Source organism: Grammomys surdaster, unplaced genomic scaffold (genome assembly GCF_004785775.1).
Source record: "Grammomys surdaster isolate TR1022 unplaced genomic scaffold, NIH_TR_1.0 1057, whole genome shotgun sequence".
Classification (NCBI taxonomy): Eukaryota; Metazoa; Chordata; class Mammalia; order Rodentia; family Muridae; genus Grammomys; species Grammomys surdaster.
The window spans coordinates 628184-651330 of NW_021605476.1; the positions used below are offsets into that span (position 1 = coordinate 628184).

The following is a 23147-nucleotide window of genomic DNA, read 5'->3' on the forward strand; positions in this document are numbered from 1 at the left end:
CTATAATTGATACAAAGTTGAAGTTATAATCTCTTACATTGGTACAGAATTTATTTTGTACAAATTTAAGATTTTCACTGATATGAGTTTTTTATTGATATAAAAGTGAGATTAATATTGTTACTCTCATGTAGGCATTGTGCCTATATAACTCATTTAGAAATACAAGGCTTAGACCCAGTCCTTTTTTAACTTTTTAAAGTTAACTGGTGTGAGAAGAGTAGCCTGTGAGTTAAGGGCCTATAGCAATTCCATGGCTCTGAGTTTACTATTAGGGTGTTTTCTAGATTTTAATTAGAAATAGCAGAAAGGAGTTAGCGGACAACTTGCTTTAGTCCAGGTTGCTTTACATAGATAGTTGGTTTTCAAAAACGTCAGAAGTCCACAGAACTGATGTTATAAGCATTCCTGTATAAATGTTCATTTTATTAGAGACCTGTCTGCTCCTGACAGCTTCCCTGTCTTGGATTCTAAGAAGAAATTGAGCATCTTTGGAGTTATTCCAGTTGTGGTGAGACAGCCACTAGGCAAGAATTGCCTCTTTTCATCTACAGACAAACTACTGTCCAGAAAAAGGACACACTTGCAGAATAGTCGACTGATTGTATCTGCCAAGACAGAGTAATCAGCCCTTAATAATTCTGCATCACTAGGTCTGTCAGATGGTCCTGGGCCAGAAGGCTGAAGACCAGATGCTCCAAGGTTTTGAAGTAAAGGACTGTCCAGGTGTTCAGCGATCTATATAAATTGGCTAAGTTTTGGAAGCCATGCTTTGTGCTTCCCATATCTTCAGTTAATTCAGTCATTCTGGATTTCTGATGGGGTTGAAGACTTATAGTCTCACAGCCAACACAGGCTGTTTACTTTGAGAGAATGGTTTTCAGATGGCATTCATTCTAAAGATAGGACATAAGCCAGGTTCAGAACTAAGTCTTTTAGTTAAGAGAGATGGCAGAGGTTCTATTTAGTTAACAAAAATGATAGACTGGGTATTAGGTCTATCTTGCACTTTAACAATTACAACATGGTAATACAGTTTGTGTTCAATTTATATCTAAGAGAAAAGAGTCTTTTAATTGGACAAAAAGGGGGAAGTATTGTGGATAGCCCCAGCTTTGTATTTTGATGCTAGTTCCACTTTCCTGGGAGGGGCTGCAGAGGAGGAGTGAGTCTATACACAGGTGACTTCTTGTGAACCTTCTGTCCAATTAAATTTGTAAAATAAAGGCTAGAGCCAGTGATTGGGCAGTAGAAGGGGAGGTGGAGAAAAAGGCTTAGGAGAGGAGAGAGGAAGAGGAAGTCTACGGAAGAGGAGCAGAAGGAGGAGGAAGTCAACGGAGGACCAGGAGGTGGAAGGACAATGGAGGAGAAGCACGTGGCCTGGAAAAACCGCAAGTTATGAGGAATCTCACAGCTGGGGAATAGAGTGGTGTAATGGTAAATCTGCCCAATAGGCGTGCAGTTTATATTCATAATTATTGAGTTGTGTTTTCCTTGACTGGTCTTATTTGGGTCGGAGATTTATTGCAACAGGATCCAGTGAGGGAGAAAAAAAATAGGGTTTCAGTGTCAGACAACCCCAGTTGGATCTTAGGGCCCTTATTAACACTCTGATCCCCAAGCAATCATCAGTTTTGTAATGTGTTTGAAATGCCTTCAACTATCAAGGCCTAAAATGCCTACAGGCCAGTACCTGCTGGCTTCCATGGGAGATAACATTAGATGTAGCACATTGGGAAGAAAATGGACCAGATACTGAGAAATGAGGCACTATCATGGGGGTGGACTGGAAAGCTGTCATGAAGAAGGCAGTAAAAACCCAGCTCTCCTGCTGGGTACTGGGTCTCAACGTTGTGGGAGAAAGGTCCCATGATAGCTGATGGGTACCGTGAGCTCAATGTGTCACGGGCAGCATGCCTCATGTACTGTCAAGTCTTGTGTGAGGCACCCACTGGGTGAGCTTTCTCAGTGTACCCCTCCCGCTGTGCTTTTCTGCATGTCTAATTAGGAACTTGACCGGAAATGCTGGGTGAGTGAGATGCCCTAAAATTGACTCAGGACAACATATCGATCTGAATATCCCTTGCGGGTTCTTTTCTCTCTCCTGCTATAGAACAAGTAGCTTTTCCTATTGGAACCTTGCTGAGAAGGATGGCCAGGACCCCTATATCAGGTGATAGAAAGCAAATGTCAGGAGTGACCATGGATAGGCTACCTCCACTTTTAAATGACATTGAACGTGGGATCTCACTTTGCTGAGTCTCATGTCTCGGACTCATTTCTAAAGGGAAAGGTTACCACACCCCAGGATTTTTCCATCTCTAGTAACCCAATGATCTTGGGTAGCTAAGCCTGTGGCTGTAGCTATGGCTATGTGGCCATGGCTCTGCCACGATGACCCGGCTGGACACTTTTGGCTTGTTTTTTGTCTTACCACCTTTATCTCCAGAAATGGAACTAGATGTAGCATCTTGCCTTTGTTCTCATTTATCCCTCTCCCTTTCAGGCAAGCCTCTTTGTGTGTGTGTGTGTTCATTCCACTTCATTTGATTAGGATTGCTACTTGGGCAAGGGTAACTAAACAATGGCCACATTGCTGAGGGACATGAGACCTCCTCCCCAGCAACCATTAATTGCCTTGCACCTTAATGTTTTGTTGTTTATGAAACTTTCTGAGGCTTTTTCTATGATACCCTCCCAGTCAAAAGCAAGAGTGCCCCAGGACCCATTTTGGAGAGGTTTATAGCAGGAAGGAGATAGTTCTGGGAAAGGAGGAAGCTGACTCACTCAGGAAGAAGGTAACACCTGAAGGAGCCGGGAGATAGAAGGGGTAGGAGGACAAAAGAGAAGGCCAAGGCAGAGGGGGAAGGGGAGGAAGAGGAGGAAAAAGAAAGGAACTCTTGCAGGTAGAGTGTATATAGACCAGTGAGGAACCGGACTATGAGTGGAGATCACTGATGAGGCCGGTGAGGATGAGTCTGAGACCCTTGCTGGCAAGTAGAAGCAAGAAGGATTCTTACCAGAGTATAAGTAAAACGGAACCAGAAAACAATCCAGCCTTAAGTGTGCAGGGTAAAATGATGGGGAAAGCCGGAGAGGAATGCCCGTGGAAGGTATGGACAGTGTTATTAAATACAATGCAGCGCGGGGCTACCTTTCACAGGTCCATGCCAAGGTGCAAACAGACCTGGTGTGAAAGGTTTATTGGGGATAAGGAAGAAGAGTGAGGACCTGGGTAAGAGGATAAGAGGTATGTGAGAGCAGAGGCATGAGGGCAGAGAGTGAGGAGACGGAGCACACATGGAGATACAAGAGAGAGGGGACTCCTAGGACACAGAGTCCTGGGATGGTTGGCGGCTGCTTCTATCCTGATGTAATCACCTGTCCCATCTGGAGGCTGGTGATGACTTAGGCAATTGCTTGGTTCGTGGGGGCAGGCCAGCGGAATTGCCTTCAAGCTAATAGACAGTACAGACTCAGGCCACAGGCTTGCAGCGAGCATGTCTGAGGGCCTGGGTGCGGTTCAGGAAGTGGTATATAGTTGTGAAGGGCACACATTCCTGTCTTTGCAGGAACTCACATTAAGCAGAAGAGGAAATGGAAGGAAAGAAACAAATTTTAATCAGTTAGTATTCCATTTTACTTTAAAGAGAGTAGTTTAAGCAGTTTTACAGTAAAACATCCAAATCTGAAGGCTAAGTATAAATGATTTTTGTTATTCTCAACATCTTCTCTACAGATCAAGTGAGTTTCACAGAGCTGATCTTAGGAGGGTCAGCTTACCTTCTGGCCACTAAGCATGACTGAACAAATTTCAGAAAAGACACCAATGGCTATACCCCATAACGTGGTTCTTTGAAGGTTCTAACATTTAACTCAGCTACTGAGCCTGAGAGGAGGCTGCAAGGAGACCAGGGTGGGCACTGGACTCATAGACAATTTGTTTGGCATTGTGCCTGGTAGCTTTAGAGGAAGGTTGTGTTCCTCCATGTTGTGTGGCTACCAGTCCATCCCCCTCAGCACGCACATCACCTGCTCAGCCCCTGAAGACCCTGGAGACGCCCAGAGAGGATTGATTGGCCGTCCTCCCAGGAATCCTCAGATTTTCCACAGGAACATTTAAAAGTGAGTCAAATATTAGAGAATCTAGAAGGAAGATATGAATTGCATTCAGCCTACTGCTGCGAGTACCTTGTCATCAAAACTGAGCAGAAGGTACTGTGAGTAGCTATTGTTAGATTGATCGGGGCTAGCCCACTGTATTCTCTCTAAGAGCGGATCTTTGATCCTCTCGGCCTTAGGCCTTCCTCAGACTAAGACCTAGGCTTGAGTACCAGAAAATGAGCAAGTATAAGAATAGGAAAGCAAACTACCCCCCTTTTTCCCTTAGGCAGGCATGGCTGGGTCCCATCAATCTCTGAAGCACCCCCGGGACATGGCTGGGTCCCCGAAATCCCCAGAGCATGGCTGGGTCCCAGCAACCACCTGGGCACTAGAAGTTCAATCTCTCCCAGCCAGAGCAGGTGGAAGTTGAAGTGCTAGGAACAACAAGGAATACAGAAAGACGCTGGCTAGGGCCAGGGTGACTGCTGTACAAGTAGAGAATGAAGGACTTCAGGTCTTGCCCTCTAAAGGTACCAGAAAAGGGGTTCCATATCCCCTTGGGTAGGAGGTCTGTCCCCAAGGACACAGGCCCATGAGGGAAGCTACAGGAAATACCCGGTTCATGCTGAATTGGTCTCCTGCTTTCAGGATGCCGGCAGTGCTGCCAACCCAAGGATACTCTGTGGATTAAGGAAGTTCTACAAATATCAACTTATGAATGAATAAATCTATCAAAGCTGTTTTGAAACATGAAAAGTTGCTTTTCTGGAGATGTCATAATTCTTCAACCATTAAACATTTCTGTCCTGATAAAAAGTAAAATATGGTCCAGAAGGCCAAGGAAATAAAGAATACTTTTATTTAGGGACAGGATATTTTTGGGAAATAACTTGCTGTGACTGGACATGGAGAGGCTAGGCTAGGAGGCAGTTTGCTGGCTAGAAGGATAGGTGAAGGGGAGGGTGAGTGGCACCAAGATTCTGAAGCCAATACAAGAAGGCTCTGGTCTGGAGGTTTGGAGAGACAAATTTGTATTTAACACAACTGTGGACTCCTGGTGAGGCACCTAAGTGGCTGTGTGTATACTGTGTGTGCAGGCTGCTGGGGCTTGAGAGGTGGATGGGGTGGGGCCAAGGGACTGGAAGAAGTTCCCACAAAGAGGTTAATAATGCACAGGCCATAGCACAGGAGTGGGAGCCGAAAGGAAAGCTTGTTGCAAGTCAGCCCAGAAGGGGTGGAGACAGGAAGGGAAAGCTTGTTGCACAGACATATCAAGGAGCCGAGGAGTGGCACACCGAGTTTAGTGCCACATAGATCAAGAAGAGGCAGGCAGGGGTTTGGGATGAAGACTAATACTGTTTTTCCAGAGGACCTAAGTTTGGATCCCAACTCTCATGTTGAGCAGAAGTGTCTGTGACTCCAGCTCTAGGGAGCTCTAACGCCCTCTCTTGGTCTCCAAGGACACCCATATTCACATTATAGATGCATACACATAATTAAAACAAACAAGCAAACAAACAAAGGACGAAGGTGGGCGTCAGTGGTGTGGTGAAGCAGAGACTGGGAAATGTGTCCAAAGAGAGGCAATAGGCACAAGTTATTTGTTGGGAAGCAAGAGAAGCTAGCAAGTCAAGAAGAGAGAAGGGGTCAGAGGTGAAATAAAAGAGCAAGGAGAAGCAGGGATTGTGGAAACCCTGGGAGTGAACTGCAGAAAGTAGAAGGAGTGAAAAGAGTAGTGAAGGCTCAGAGACAACGTCCAAGTCAGAAAGGTTGGTGTTCACAGCTCACTCTGACACAAGCCTCATTGTCTAGCACTCAGGAGATCGCAGTAAGAGGATCAAGTAGTCAGGGCCAGCATAGACTCTAAGGTGAAGTGTGGTCTCAAAAAAAACAAAAAACATAGAGTCAGAGCATTGAGTATATTCTATTAGGTTACTGTGACCACTGACCAGAGTGCTCATACACCATTTGATGGGACATCCCAGAAGAGAGATTGGGCCAGATCAATGACCAGTGACACACTGTCTCTACACTGGCTACTTGTTTTGTAAAACTGGGAGGAAAACATAGAATTTAAAAAATTATTCCTCTTGACTCATACCTTGTGGACACACACCAACTTTTACAAGTCAGCTGGACCTCCTTGTTCATCAAGGATGCTGGCTAGAGTCTGCCTCCCCTGGTCCCCAGCTTCTCCTTGGGCTCTTCTTCCATGTGTTTTAACTCTTTTTTTCTCCCTATGTTCTCTTTTCTGTCATTAAATCTTGGTGTCCTTTGAGATCATTCTCAGTCTGAACAGCTTCATTGAATGGTGCTTCTGCAATTCAGGATTAATTTCCACAACCCAGGGGTTAATTTCCATCTACACATTTTACTGTTGTCTTCCCCTCAGAGGTGCCCCTGCGCTACTAAACATTAGCACCTGCACATTTGAACAGTTCCTGGAACTCAAACTCAAAGTGTCAAGGAGTTTCCCACAGCTCAGAACTGCTTCTGTCTCAGAGAATGACACCACTATCCCCTAATGTAGAAATTTCTAGTCTGGAGCTTAGGGATGGGTCCTAACACTCTTGTTGACCCTGACCCTGTTTCGGCAAATCTAAATCAAGACCTGCTTACATTACTTCAAATACCAAATGTCTCTTTTTGACCCATCTGCCTGTCAGCTTTGGCCTCGTTCAGCCTACAGCGCTCTCACCCCATCTTGTCTACAGAGCTGTGGAAGATAACCAGCATGATGCTTTTCCACCTCAACATTCACCACCTCTGTGATGTTCTTTCTTCTGCAGCCAGAGTGTTTGAGGATTTCTGAAAATATGATCTTATTGATAATTCCATTATTGTCCTTTGATGTACAGGACAGTCCTTCAAGCCGAACTGCCACCATCTTCATGAGTTGAGCTGTGCCCACTTGCAAAAGATCATCAAGCCGGGCCTGTTGACTGTTGACATTTCCTCATACAAGGAGGGGAGGGAGGGTCATAGAATCTGCATTTTCGTATCCAGCTATTCCTCCTAACCAATTGGTGTGTAATTTTGCCCTGATTACACATAAAGTCAGGGAAGGGCTGGACTATATATAGTAGGAAGGACTAGGGCGGGGTTTTATTTATGTGCCAACAGTCATGCATGGTGCAGACCCTCCTGTGTGGGGGCTTTAAGCCCCTGTGCTCCAGCCCGTAACCTTTCATTCATATCTCTGTAAGTAAGCCCAATGGGTCTCCAGAGTGAGCTGTGGTGGAATCATGCTTCAGTTTGTCTTTAGGACCTCTGGTGAGGGGATAGTTATTTATATATTCTCCATAGAACAGATTTTGGTGACACTCTTCACTTCTCATTTCATACTTAGTTAGCTTCTCATTTCTCTTAGGAAAAATCTTTACCACAGCCACAGTCTATATGAGTGTGTCGGGCCCAGTGTGCCCCACACAGTCTCCCTCTTTTGTAGCTCTGAGTCCCTGACTTTCTCTGTGTCTCTGTGTCTCTGTGTCTGTCTCTCTGTCTCTGTCTGTCTTTCTGTCTCTGTCTCTCTGTCTCTGTCTCTCTCTGTCTCTGTCTCTCCCTCCCCCCTCCCGTATTTCTTTCTTGATAATGGTTCTTTCTTCATATTAGCGTCGAGCTTTCCCATCCACCACGACCGTGCCTTCCACTCTACAGTCCGTTTCTTCTTAGAACAGAATGTTCTCCAGCCAAAAGACTCTCTGCCCTCTCTAGAAGTTGTCACTCACTTGAAAAACCATTCGATAAATGTTTATATGTTTTCAAGATCCTCAACCCCAGGGAGCCAAGGTTACAAGTGTCTTGCTTCTAGTGGCAGCCTTAGGAGTCATTTATTTCCCTGGCGAGAGACCAATGAAAGGGGTACAGCAAGGGGAACCAACGTGGCTAAGGTTATGTTTTTTAAGGAATGAGGGTCATAAAAGAGTGAGCCTGGGGATACTGGTGAGGATGAAAAGGAGAGAGTCTTGTATTCATCCCTCAAACTCAGAATGGCCAGCTAGTCTCCCTGGATGGACAGACAGAAAGGCAGAATGCAGCGGTACAGTCTGGTTACACCAGCATCCGCTCCCTTCTGGGACTATAGGAGCTGGGGCTGTGCCCTAACCACAAATTTGTCAGGACACCGAAGCTGTACTCTGTCCCTTCAGGTCTTGCCATGAACTAAGCTGAGGACTTTGCATAGAGACTTGGCATTTCGTTAACCTGAGGTTGGCCAGGACATTAAGTGAAGGCATTACACTTGAGGCGATGACCCTCAGGGGGCCAGTGAAGACTCAGGCAGTTAGTTATATTGTGCATGTGCAAGTATGTTTATATGCATGTATGTGTGCTTGTGAATGTATGTGTAAATGCATGCACTGTATATGTGTGTGTATGCAGGTGTGGGTGTGCAAGCATGTGCTCATGCGTGTACATGTGTTTGTGAGTGTGTGTGAGCATGTGTATGCATGTTTGTGTACAAGTGTGTTAGCGTGTTTGCAAGTATGCTTGTGCATGTGTGTTTTTCTGGGGAGATGTGAACAACCATGGCTTTACTCATGCTAGAGCATTGACAACAGACTTATGATATGATTCCTCCCAAATCTCACTTAATGAGGCAATGACTTTACTGGTGTCACAGGATCACAGGTGACAAAAAGGCCCACACCAGCATCGGGGAAGACTCACAGCCATGACACACCTGGTGCCCTCTGCTCAAGTGGCAGGCATCTCAAGCAAAGAGAATTTCCTAACACTAACACTTGTTTCTCAGTTCTACAATGCTCTAGCATTGTATGGATCATACAAACCACGCAGGATTCTGAAGATCACAAATCTTGAGCTTCCTGTCTGTCTCTGGGAAGGAACATTTCGACTCACAGGAAATAGCTACATGCATGTGCTCTGGGGTAAGGGCATGCTAGCTACCTCTTTGAAGTCTGAGGGCTTTTCTACATTTCTCTATTCAAAAGCTGCTGCTTTCAACTAACCTCTGCCACTCACTCAAGTGACCTACCAAATACAAATCCCAAAGTGTAGTGAGAGAAATCTCAGAGGAATTTTGCACCCAGAGGTCTGGAAAGCTTAATCCTTAGAAAGGGCTAGTTCTAAATAACCTACCCTGTAAAAGGTGAAAAGGTATCCAAGTGTGGAGACCCAAGGACTCCCTAACAAGCAACAGCATGACACATGGGCATTGGAGAAGGCCTCGTGGGTGTCAGTCCCAGCTCTGCCATACAAAAGGTGGCTACCCTGGGACAGGGAATCCAACGTTCCCATGGCTCCATTTCTTGTGTAAAATGGGACAATCGTTCGTAGCTCACAGGGCTGATGTAAGAGCAAATGAGTTAATATCTGTTCCTTTATGTGGCGGGTGCTCCCGTGGGGGTCCTACATAATCTTTGAGGAACCAGGATTTGTAGCCCCATTTGAATATAGACATTTGCAGCCTCCACTTTGAGCGGCTGTTCACTACTGCAAACATGGCCATGCAATCAGAAATTGTGCAAAACAATTTTGAAACTCTAAAGAATATTTGTTATTTTCTATGACCTTAAAAACTTTCTGTCAAAACATTACTCTTACCACAATTTATACTTCTATAGAGAAACATAATAAAATATTTTCATATACAATAATTTACAAATTTGTATCTTAAAGTGATTTTTCCTTGTTCTCTCTCTCTCTCTCTCTCTCTCTCTCTCTCTCTCTCTCTCTCTCTCCCTCTCTCTCTCTTTGTCTCACTCTCCAAGCAAGATTTTTGTGACTTTTTTTTTTTTTTTTAGACAGGGCTTCTTTGTGTGTTCCTGCCTGTCCTGGAACTTGCTCTGTAGACCAGGTTTGCCTTGTCTCTGCTCCTGAGTGCTGGGATTAAATGCATGTGTAACCATTACCTGGCCCAAGCAAGGTTCTTAAGACAGGTGTAGTGTTATATTCCCATAGGCCCAGTACTGGCAGGCGCCTGCAAGTTTCAAGCCAGCCTGGGTTATATAACATGAACCCCCTTTTAAAAAAAGAAGATTATCAACAGTATTTCAAATTACTTCCTTTCTTCTCTCCCATTATTTAACTGTTTTAGGTGTGTGTATTCAAATGCTTGAGTGCTATCGTGGTGGTCAGAAGGCAATGTAAGGGTCGGTTCTCTCCTTCTACCTTGTGGGTTCCAGGGTTCAAATTCAGACTGCAAGCGCCTTTACCCCCTGAGCTATCTCACTGGCCTGCTTCCCTTTTCTATTGAGCACCTTTTTTTTTTCTGCAAGAGAAAGAAACCTCAACCTGTTCAAAGTAGCCACTGATTAACAGGGAGCAGCTGCAAGCAGCTGCGACTCTTCCTTCTCCACTTAGATCAGTTGGAACACTGTAACATAAGCTCCTCAGCATACGCAGACACTTTTCCAGTGTCTTGAACTTTATTATTGAAGTGTTAGAGTAATATAATATAATGAGTTAACAAATGATGAACGAACTGAATGAATTCAACTGTGAAATTTCTGTGGTGGCTGGAAACCAAAGGTTGCAAACAGGTCAGGGGAGGAACGTTATTACATAGCACCTTAGAGTCTGGTGAAAGTTATGGCCTTTCTCCTCTCAAAAGTGCATGTGACGACTGAGGAGACCCTATTCCATCTGGCTGCTTACAGAATGCACTATCCATTCCCAGACCTTAGAGCAGGCAACTCACAGGTGCCTGTGACTCTATAGCGCCCTCTTCTGGCCTCCTCGAGCACCTGCATAAATATGTGTATACATACATGCAGATAAATTTTTTTTTTTAAAGTGTATGTGAGCACATACAAAAATTTCTGCAGGATATCAGGGGATCCACAGAGCTCCTGGCATCCAATTTGAAATCACTTTTGTGGACATAGAGTACCAGTGTCTCACACTCAGCTAATCTTGGCAAGTCTCCTAAACTTCTGGCTCTAAGCTTGGAGTGGGTCATTTGCCATTGGAAAATGCATTTGATGATAATGATACAAGTCTCTTCAACTTGTTTTTTTTTTTTGGGGGGTACTACTACCATCCCTAAAGCTCCTCCCTGTAAAAGGAATTGAAAAAACCTGACTGAAGACACATTCAGCATCATGCTGTTGTTGAAACAAGCAGGTCCAGTAGCTTAGCCTAAAGGGAATGACATGCACAGGGCACAAGCCATCACTGGGAGCAGACAGCTGAATGGCACCTGAGTCGCTGCTGGGCACACTACCCTTCCTGTTCTCCTTCTCTGCCCACCCCATCTTTCCCCCTCTTTATTATTCCTGTTCTGTGCCTCCCTTCATCCCCGCTGCCTCTCCTCCTGACTCCTGTGAACACTGTTTAACCAGCCTATGATTCTAGTTCTACATCCTCATTAAAGCCACCAGACAAAGAGTGTCATGTGTAACATGTCTTGAATTTCATAGGCACCCTAATGAAGACTCCTTGAACACTTTGGTGTCTAAGAAATGCATTCTTTCTGTAGAAGAGTATAGTTTGGAAAAGTAATTTTGATCAAGGGTAGGAATTGGGACATTGTGCATGTTGATTTATTTTTAATTATATTTAGCGTGTGTGTGTGCGTGTGTGTATGTATTTGTGTCTGTGGGTCTGTCTGTCTTGGGGGATGAACTCAGGTTGTTAGACTTGGGGTCAGGAGACTTTACCTGTTCTTGTTTGTTTTTATTAATCAAATTTGCTTTCAATAAGGAGGGTTGCCTCAGCACATGCTGGTGATGAAATCACAGCATTGGGATTGTTCCTCTGGAACGAACTTCAGAGAGTTGACTTACGATTGAGCGTGCACGTCACTCTATCCACTCAAGGACAAGATGATAAGGTTCTATCAGACCAACTGTTGAGCAGAACCTGAGCCTCCCAAGGCCATCCTTGTTTTGACTTGTGACCACAAATTTGTCTTGTCTAAGTGTTCAATAACTATAAAACAAAATTCCCATCCATCTCTCCAGCCCAGCATCCTTACAAGAGACAGGAGGCGAACCTCTGGGCTACATTCTAACTTCACTGTTTTCTTCCCATAGAACATTTTTCCTTCTGAGGGAAAATAGCTCAAGATGTTTTTGGAAATGCTGAACCCCATGCACTATAACGTCACCATCATGGTCCCAGAAACAGTACCTATCAGTGCCATGCCACTCCTGCTGATCATGGGCCTCCTTCTCCTGATTTGGAATTGTGAGAGCTCATCTTCAATACCGGGTAAGCTGCTGCTTTAATTCTATACCTATAGAAGTGTTTCATGGGGCTCTTTGGTCCATGGCATGCATATATATATATATATATATATATATATATATATATATATATAATTTATTTATTTTGTAAAAAGAGCAAACCTGGGAACTGCCACTGTACTTGTAGCACAGCTTACAAGCTGAACTCATAAGTTTTAGGAAACATTAAACTGATGGCCTGACATCAGTGAACTGATGTTCACGACAGATGAACACATCACAAATGGATGCTTTGGGAGGTTTGAGATGGAGTGGCCAAGGTCAAATTCCAGAATTTTTGGTTAAGTTAAAACAACCACCACCAGATTCTAATTAATTCCTGCCCTGCTCTGCAAGCGAAGCGTCACTGGGCTGCTCTCTTTTGTGTCCTCTTCCTTCTCCTCTGCCCTCCCTTCTGCCCTCACCGACACCTTCCCCTCCATTCCTTGCATTTATCTTTTCTCTCAATCTTATTCTTCATTTCTCTTATTGGCAGCATGGTGATGGTGGTGTTGCCATAGGAGTTGAATGGGAGCTAGGTATTGGGAGAAGAGCAGGGCCTAGACCCATTCTCTGGGAGCATCACAGTCTGATGGAGTCATCCAAAGGTCTTTGAGTCAGTCAAAAGCAGAGACTAATATAATTCTTCTGATAATCTCAGTAACCAATTTTGCCACCAGGGCTGAAATGATCAATTATCAAGTTAATTCAGAGTAAACAGAAATTTCAGATAATGTCTTTAAGTTTAGGTGTGAGTTCATCACAGCTTCTAACTCCGTAGGATATCCAACAAGGTCTGTTTCAATACCATAGTAACCACACATTCACAAATGCTCCGAGACTCTGCCCAGGGCAATTGAAAGTGGTAGGTGCCCTGGGGACCAAATGCTGTGCCTGGATTCTTTCTGAAGTGTTGCCCGTAGTTGCCCTTCTATCTGATTCAGCCTGGCACTTTAATTTCTAATTTAGCTGACAGAGTTAAGTTGTTGACGTCTACCTGGTGGCATCACCTCCAGGCAGAAAGCCTCCAGTAATCATGGCGTTGGCTTGAATGCTCCCTTCCACAGATTTCCTTTCCCCTGGTGAGCTCCTTGGTCAGGGGAAAGGAGTAGCTGAGATTAAGAATGAGGGTAGGGTAGAGTAGAACACTTTCTCCTCTGTTTCCCTGTCATAGGCTCAGGTGCTAAAGTCCAACCTACCTGTATCATAAAAGCATCTTGCAAACAGAAAAAGATCAGCATTGTAAGTCAAGGAAGCCTCACAATTCTCAAATTTTAGTAGAAGAACAACTTTAAAGGAGAGAGTTTGCTAGACGATTCCCTTCCCCAGAGTGTTTGAATTGCAACCTTAAACAGTTTTGTTGTCGTTGTTGGATATTTTGTTTTGTTTTTGAGACAGGGTCTCACTATGCAGCCCTGGCTATTCAACTGGCCTGAAACTCCTTATGTAATGTAGACCAGACTGATGTTGAACTCACAGAGATTTAGCTGCCTCTCCCTCCTGAGTGCTAGGATTAAAATCACTTCTAAAAGAAGCGCAGTGAGAACTAACCGTGCTCGGGCCTGGGTCAGGGAGGGAGATGGTACTTCCTGTGCTTACCACTTCTGGGCCAGGGATATGGAACTGCTTGTCTTCAGTGTCAGTCACCTAGACAGCACAGTGGTCCTGTTTGAGGTAGAGCTTTGGGATTGATACGGTAAAACCTTTCCTTGGTGGTTTTTTCATGGGCAGCCAAGTTTGAGAGCCATAGAGATAAGCCCAACTCCCTCATGTGACAGAAGGGGAAAGCCCCTAATGATATATATCTGTGTTGCCAAGTAACACAGTTTAAGTAAGAGAAGTCAGAAAGTCCAAACAAAATAAAGGGTTAAATCTCAGAGGAAGGAAATGGCCTGCTGATGCCCAGCTAGAAGGAAGACAGGAGCCTTGATAGAAGGCCAGAAACTTCTAGGAGGACTTCAGACTGGGTTCCTACGTTACATTCATGCTTTGGAAATACGAGGTCTGATCAGTTCTCTACACAGGCACAGCCCAGGATTCTCTGTCTCCCATCAGACACAGGAAATAAGAAAATTGGTCTGTCCTCCCAACTCTTCTGTCACTGCTCCCAAATAATAGCTCTCTGGGCTCTTGGGTTCACAAGTTTGAGGGTATTCCGGGTCCTAAAAAGCCTAAGGGAATTTAAAAGCCATAGTGACTAAAAGCCTTACCTTACATTTAGCCTTACATTTTGATTAAGGCAACTTCCTGCTCACTCTGTCTCCTAATGTTGGTGACAGTGTCTTTTATTTTTGTAGAAGAAATTGGAGTCAAAGAGGAGAGGCTTTATCCCATGTGTTGTGGCTCAGGGATGGGTCTAAGCCTTGTCATTTACGCTTGCTGAGAGGTCCAGCTAGATCTGGTGCTTGGCCTCAAGGGATGGGCAAGGAACAAAGGTGTGGGTCCAGACCTGGAAAGTAACAAAGGCAAGCTGATACAGAGGGGAAGGAGGCTTCGAAAGTTGGGAAGCAAAGACTGATTCTCCTGGTAGGTGGTGCCACTTCAATTCTGACCAATATCCCAAATCCCCTAGTTCAGGGTTTGTTGTCTTCTCCCTGGCAACCCTCCCTTCCTCAAGAACACATGGCTGATCATCTTGACACTGGGTTCTCTCCCCACAGATAATATATTCTTCCCTGGACACACACAGAGAGCATGACAAGAGGGAGCAAACACAAAATGTCCCTTTTTTTCTCTTAAGAAAATACTTCACAGAAAACTGTACAAGTTGACGACAGACTTGCTATCAGAGTCTTGTATAAGGAATAGGGTGCTAACTGTTCTAGATTCCATTCTTGCTGTCCTCTCTCCCTCTATTTCTCTTCTTCCCTCTCTCCCTCACTCCCTCCTCTTTTTTCCCCTTATGTCTCTTTCAGAGGTAAATGTTTTTTTTCTGGATTTTGTAACAATTACATCCTTGTTTTGTTACAGTTTGAGACCCAATTTCACATCATCAGACAATATAGGTGTTTTGTTTTGTTTTAGATATTGTATACTGTTTGTCTCCCTTGGTCCTTTTGATTACCATTAGGTCAGTAGGATCCATCCAGACAGGGATAGCATTGCGCTTCCTTTCCACTGCTATACAGCCTTGAGCATTGTAAAAATCTCATGGTTCATAGATCAGACAATGTCTCCAGCTGGGGTCCTAAGGACAGTCTTGCTGTAAAAAGAAAGTGTGTGCATGGGTCTCTTGAGGGTGTATCCATAGGTGTGAAGGCCAGTTTCCCACCTAGGAGAGCTGCTAAGTGTTGCTAGCTATTGGCTTTAAGGAGGCTCTCTGGGAACATCAGTGGACAGTGACATACTATTTATCACTCCTGGGAGTGGGCTGAGGGACTCTCCTGAAATCAGTCTATGTCTAGAGAAGCAGTCCCAATCTGAGAAGCCTAGAGCTGCCTAACACGGAAGCAACTAGAATACGTCCCTCATATTTTATCCACCCATGGTTCAAGATTTACATGTCAATGTAAGGAGTATATGACATAGATATACATGTACAATGTGCCATAATATTTGATTTTGTAGCTTTTACATCTTCTTCATAACTACTCTGTAAGAATATAGAGTAATTTTACAAGTTGACGATATGTACATGGTTATCGCAGTTATCTCTAGGCCCTGACTTGGAACAAATATCTAAACTAGGATCTCAGGAAATGTTTATTGGATGAACTAAAGTGACATATAGTTGGTCATTAAATATCTCAAATTCTGCTTTTCTTTCTGGTAGAGCATTCAACTTCTTCCTTCCTTCCTTCCTTCCTTCCTTCCTTCCTTCCTTCCTTCCTTCCTCCCTCCCTCTCTCTGTCTCTCTCTCTCCTTCCTTCCTTCATTCTTTCATTCTTTCTTTCCTTTTTTCTTTCTTTCTTCTAGACAGGGCTTCTTTGTGTAGCCCTAGTTGTCCTAGAACTTACTCTGTAGACCAGGCTGGCCCTGAATTCAGTGATCTACTGCCTTTGCCTCCTGAGTGCTGGGATTAAAGCCTTATACCACCACTGCTGCCGCCTGGCCAACTACAAAGACTCTTAACCCATATATTGTCTAGCAAGCTTCATTTTTCAGTATATATAAATCTTCATTGTCATATCTTTTTAAATAAATGTTTTCATTTGGGCCAGGTATGGTGACACACACCTTTAATATCAACATTTGGGAGGCAGAGGCAGGCAGATCTCTGTGAGTTCGAGACCACCCTGGTCTACATAGCAAGTTCCAGGTCAACCAGGTGCTACATAGTAAGACCCACTGCAAAATGTTTTTATTTTGATAATTTTTATGTTTTACAATAGGAGAATACTATGCTAGTAGGGGAATAGTGTCTCCCAAATATAAGTCATTTATAGTATTGTCTGTGTGCTTCATGGAGCTTGACTATTAAGTAAATATTTGTAGACAAGTCTTTTTTTAGTCATGTCAATACTTGGCCTCATGTAGATATGTTATGTAATATTCTTCTACTTTTGATCTAAATATAAAAACATCCTAAAATACTCTAAAGAAGAACAATTGTTGTTATTTCATTTAAAAATTTATTTGTGTGTGCATGCGTACGTGTGTATATATGTGTGTATGGGGTGTGTGTGTGTATGAAGGACAACACTCAAAAATTCACTCTTTATAGCATATACACATACCCAGCTTATTTAAAAACACTTGCAAGCATCTGTGATGTACTATTATAATATAAATGGTATTTTGTTTACAACATGTATTTTAAAGATTAAAAATTGATATAGCTGATATTTTGAAGAAATATGCATTTGATCAAATCTGCTTCTTTAACTCTTTGAACAAACATAAGGGAATTGTTTTACTATAACGACAGCCACCAATGATATAATATAGTGTGTTACTAGAGTTAGAACATTGAAAACCATCGACTATATTTTGATTCTATTGATTTTTTTTTATTCAAAGATCTTTTCTTCAAACAGGAGGAGGAGGTCTGATAACTGTATTAATAAGAACTTGGTTACCCCACAGTGAACGGCTAAGCAGGGTTTGCCACATTTGGGAGTGAACATCCAGGTCAGATGGTTCAGTTGAAAGCTTACACCTTCTACATTATTACACAGATCTTGTAGTCTCATACAACCAGACATGGTTTTGCCTTCATAATGATCTCACTGACAATGTGGAATTTTTAAAAATACTTAGAAAAAAATATTGTCCATAGTAAATTTTAAAGTGTATTTTTATTTAACTTTTTACCAACCTCTAGTAAAATAAAGTCTACCAGGTCTGATTGGAATCCCAGCACTTGGAAATCTGAGATGGGAGAATCTTGGTGTTCAAGGATAGCCTGAGCTAAGTAGTTTAACCTTGTCTCAAAAAAAATGAAACGAAACAAAAACACAAAGGGTAACTACACACATGGATGAAAATGCTGTAGTGAAATACATTACTTTGTTTTCTAACCTACAAAGTTAACAGAACAAACTCAAGCTACAAGTTTGCTTTGTGACATAAACCACATACAATTCCCTCCTTTTCCCCTGGGTTTTCATGTTGCATAATTTTCCCGTTGTCTATGTAAGCTGGAAACTGTCCTCTGCTGAAACCAGATCCTGGTACGTGAGCCCTAGTGTAGACTGTGAGTTCTACATTGTAATAATGAGTTCTGAGGTTTGTATTACCTCACGAGATTTTTGCTCAAGACTCCTTTTCATAAACCAAGCCTTTTAAAAGCAGTACATGTTTTTAGACTGGACATTGCTATCCTTGCAGATCTTCCCTCAGATGAAAGAAAGCCATGCTTGGTTCTAGTCAACTCACTGTGTCAGCTGGGCTGTTCACAACCGAGAACTTCCAGCTAAGAGCAGCAGGCAGCCATACAGTTTCGTCAGCTTGTCGTCTGTCATGGTTTCTATGCTTATTATCAAACAGATAAACTGACTTTTATTCCAGACTCTTAGAAAGATCGTATAGCCTCCCGTTTAGTGGAACTCTGACAACGGATCAAGGGTAGCTACTGTGAAGTCAGGTGCTTTTCATTCATGAAGTGGTGGAGAGTCTCGCATGATCTTTGCTTTTGTTTTAAATCACATTGAGTGACTCCCATATAGACTCCAGAAGATATAAAAAATATGGACTATGAAAGGACAACCTTTTTTTGGCATTATTTAGAAGTTCACTGTGTTCTTACAATCTGTTGTAGGTCCTGGCTACTGTCTGGGAATCGGGCCCCTCATTTCCCATGGCAGATTCTTGTGGATGGGGATTGGAAGCGCCTCCAACTACTACAATAAGCTGTATGGAGAGTTCATGAGGGTCTGGATCTGTGGAGAGGAGACACTCATTATCAGCAAGTGAGTCCGGGAATAAACAAGGCTAGCGTGGCCGAGGGCGCAGCTCAGCAGGAAGGTGTACTTAGTGTGTGCCAGGCCTGGGCTCCACTCAGTACTCAAACCCCTCTTGTGCTCAGACTACTTCCACTGCCTCCTTAAAATCAAGGGTGATGCTTTCCCTATTTTTAAAAATAAGGCTGAGTTTTCTCTACTAAAAAGTCACTTCATTTTGAAGCTTGATATTTTGGTAAAGTTACATTTTTTTTTCCTCTGTGAAATGAAGGTGACAAATGGCCGTGTAGTACTCTGATACTGTGGACAAGCAAAATAATGAAAACTTTCTTGAGTTGAAGCCAGAGACACGTAGATAAAGAACCATAGGACATTGGGAAATCATTCAAAATTTCTCTGAGTCACAAATGTGGAAACTTGAAGACCAGATGGCTTGGCTTTTGCCAAACATGCTTTAGGGAAGACATGCCATGTTTTCTGCTTCTGAGCTTTTGGGATTATTTCTACAAGTAAGCGAATAAAAAAGCAAAAACAAAAACAGTCCCCCAAATCCTTAAACAACAAAATGGAAGCCGATATGTGACCAGTAGCTTCCAGTTTACTCTGCAGGCTACTGAAAACCTGTAAGGTGTCAGACAGCAAAGGCAGAAGCCACCAGCTGCTGTCCTCCAATCAATGGCAGTGAGCCAGTGTCTGGGCAGAGCCATCTGAAACCAACTGTCCAATCAATGGCTGTGAACCAGTGTCTGGGCGGAGCCATCTGAAACCAACTGAGACCAGTAGTGCCCTTTAAAAACCAAAGTTCTCCTTCCTGACTTGTTATACTCTGCTGGATTGCATTCATCCTGGAATTTACAAAGTTCTTGTTGACTGTTAAGAAGGAACTGTTTTCTTGTTTACTAGTTTTCTTGTCTATTGACCTGAGAAGATAGAGAAATTTTAAAAGATTCCTCTATACTTCCAGCTAGCTTGACTTTTAGCAAAGTTTTCTACAACCACTATATATTTTAATGTTAATGAATCTGACAGGGCTTTTCCCATTAGCTAACACCTACCAGGGCGTTTTACTGATTTGTTTGATTATATATGTCCGTTTATCGATTACAACAGTGCCCTTGAAGCCCAGTTCTTTGAAGTAAATACGCAAAGAAGGGCACACAGGTGAAAAGCATCCTATAATTCCAAATATTTCAGTCTATCCAATCATGTTGTTCTGGGTCTATTTAATTCCCTAGTTTTTGCCTGAGGTGTCCTTCTGATGTTGTAGCGCTCTGAAGAATGGCTGAGGCAGGCTACGTCTCCGGAGCCATGAGCAGCTGTGGTGGTGGTGGTGGGGGATGGGCGTGGATGTGTCATGCTCCTCATGGAGCAGCAGCGCAGAAGTTTCCTGGCGGGCTTCCTTCACTAGCAACAGCTGCACTGCTCAGAACTTGTTAGACATGCACATGCTTGTACCCCACCAGGACCTACTAAACAAACACCCGGACTAGAGCCCCCGCGGTCTGGATCTGCTTTCATCAAGTTTGGAGATGGTTCAGATGCATCGCTCCAGTGTGACTAGACCACAATTACACTTCGATTTGATATGTTAAGATCTACTGAAGTCTGGTCATTCTAATTCAAGCAAATTGGAGATGTTTTCTCTCCGTCTTTAGTGTTTTAGTCACCTTTCCAATAGGTTATTGTCTTTAAAACAATGTTTTGTGACCAATGCTATTTAGGACTGTCTAGGACAGTTCCTCCTGCAGTTTCACCCCCCAGCACAGAGAACAGTTTTCTAGCCCTACTCTACTCAGCATGGCTTCTGTTCCCCAGTTTCTCTTGGCAAACAGAGTGATACGTATTCAAACGCCTGATCTGCCTGAGCAAAGCTCTGTCTTAGGAGATGCTTTAGGTAGGCAGGGAGCGTACAGGAATTCTAGGGCATAGGCCCTGAGACCTAGCCTGGCTGTGGGCAGATACCAGTCCTGCTTCTAAGGTCTCCAGGTGAGTCCAGAGAGCTGTGGAGCTTGGCAAGCTCCCACCTGGAAAGAAGGGAAGCTGTTTCTGGGCAAGAGTGCTTTTCTCCAGGACAAGCGCAAAGAACTAAATAGCGCTTGGGGGTTTTCCTCTTACTGCGGTATGCTTGAGTCTAGCCAAGGAGAGGCTAGTATAAGACTAGATTTGAAACGAAGAATAATGGATCTGCGGACACAGCAGTAGTAAAATCCCTTCCAGAGAGTGGACATTTAGAAACTGAGATCACTAGACAAATTCACGGGTGCCCCTAAAGTGGGGTCCTTGGCACAGCCAGGATTCTCTACCCTTCTTCACTAGGAAAGCGGCCCTTAGCGACTCTGGCCAGCACAGTACTGACTCGCACAGAGGCGCAGACTCGACCTGCCTACCCTCTCCCCAGCTGTCTCATCTCCCTTCCTGTTATGTTCCCTCAGCGAGCCTTTCACTTGTTGGAGTCTTTGTGTTCTCCTTAATTGCCTCCCAGCCCTCCATTTTGTTGTTAAAGGCTGAGCTGCTCTCTGGAGTAGGACTTGTTTGTCCCCATCTCCCTCCCTTGTCCGCTCTTCAAGTCCTTTCCAGAACTACCTGTGCCTCTTGAAACGACCCCATTGGACCTCAGAAAGATTGTTATTTTGCCAGAGTTCTTTTCCATTTGAAAAGTTTGAGGTTTAGAGTCATCACAACTGTGTGATGTCTAAAGTCCAGCTTTTCAAACTAGTCCTGTCCCAAAGGAGCTCTTTCAGAATTTCAGGTTAGACAATCAGGAGTGCTGATTGCATGCTGCCTGGACATCTTGGAGACTTTGAGGTAAGGCCCTAGATGTGAATGCTTATGGAATCTGCACTAAAGCATACATAGTGCCCTTGGGGAGCTAATGTTCTACACCAGGGCCTATGGATGCTGTGTTAGATGCCCACTATATGTACATTTATTTTTGTCACAAATACAAAAATAAAATAATCTGAGCATCATTCATAAAGGATAATCAACAATTAACATGCTAATGGAAGTTTTATTTGCATATCTGTCTTAATTATGTGTAAATTTACAAGGAATTTGTTCAACTTATATTGATAGCTTATGTATTAACAGTAGTAATTGGCTTTCTATTCCTTTGATAAATGAGAAGGCATTGCATCAGGCTCTTCTCTAGGAATATAGCAATATTACATTTAGAAAATAAGAACAGCTCGAAGTTCCCACTCTCATGGAAGAGCATACTGTTAGTGTACTCTGAATAAAGAAGTGATGTGCACAGTATAACCATGCATTCCTTAATATAGGTGCATGCTGAGAAATGCATCCTGAGGACACTTTGTCACCATAGAGTATATAAGATGACCATGATGGTTGTCAGGTGACATAGTCTCCTGAGGTCACAGTGTTAACTGTGCAGCCTGTCTGTGATGGAAGTGTCATTATGGTGTGTATACATGATGGCCAACTGCTCAGTTTGCCTGCGATTAGGAAATTTCTAAGCTAGGGTATTTCTAACGATAAATTGAGACAATCCCAAGGGAACCGAGTAGCTGTGTACCGTATGGGAAAAAGTTGGGAATAAAAGATTGGGGCAGGGTTAGCTGTAGTATAATTGTGTGTGGGTGGTTTGGGGCAGGCCTCACTGACTACTGACTTAGGAGCAGAACTGGGGAGGTGATTCAGTGGACATAGTTGGAAGAATAGTCATCGTTGATTCCTGACATCAACCGAAGGCTTCCACCAACACAATTATGCCTACATAAATGAAGATGTGGGTGTACACACACACACACACACACACACACACACGGAAAAATAAAACAAATACACTTTTCAAAAGACTTGAAGTGAGGACATGACCCAGGTAGAATTCTGGAGAAAATGTGCGTCATACAGAAGGAACAGGAGGTACAGAGGGCCCGAGGCAGAGCCTATCTAAACCGTTCAAGAAACAGCAAAGACGGCACAGAGACTGAAAGGAAACACAGTAACAACTAGAGACAATAAGGCACCTGATCATGTGACTCCTGTGAGTTCTGATAAGGGATGGAGAACTACAGAGGGATGATGATGAAGGACAAAAGGTGTGTGTGCTGTATGTGTGTGTTGTGTGTGCTGGGTGTGTGAGTGTGTGTGTGCTGGGTGTGTATATGAGTGTGTGTATGTGTGTTGTGTGTGTGTGCTCTGTGTGTGTATGAGTGTGTGTGTGCTATGTGTGTGTGTGCTGGGTGAAATGTGATGATGTCCCAGGGACACATGGAGGGACTGACTTTGAATAGGACGTATCCTTTCACTCATAGCAATCAGAAGGAAGGCTGAATGTATAGCTTAGGTCCCAGGGATTGTCTTCTAATTTCCACTCTTTCCTCAGGAAAATTTCTAAAGTCTTAGTTTGGAGGAGAGACTCACAACAGAGATTGCGAGAAAGAGAATGGAAGGACACTGAGTAGAAACGCTGAATGGCATGGAGGACCCACTTGAATTTAATTAAGATCTTTCTCTGTCCTTCTGTCTGTCCATCTCTCCCTCTCCCCTC

The 23147-nt window shown here is 43.5% G+C and overlaps 1 protein-coding gene across 3 annotated transcripts in view; it reads left to right on the forward strand.

Annotated features, from left to right (window-relative positions):
- The window catches only part of LOC114634709 (aromatase), a 107886-nt gene that overhangs the window by 68654 nt on the left and 16085 nt on the right, over nucleotides 1–23147 (forward strand). For 2 of the 3 annotated variants that reach the window (XM_028783325.1, XM_028783326.1), the window contains exons 2-3: nucleotides 12120–12279; nucleotides 18493–18643. In XM_028783325.1, the coding sequence (XP_028639158.1) occupies nucleotides 12135–12279; nucleotides 18493–18643 (296 nt within the window). In that variant the 5' untranslated portion in view covers nucleotides 12120–12134. Of the gene's footprint in view, nucleotides 1–11803; nucleotides 12280–18492; nucleotides 18644–23147 lie in introns of those variants that run through there. The other variant, XM_028783327.1, reaches the window with a different exon arrangement.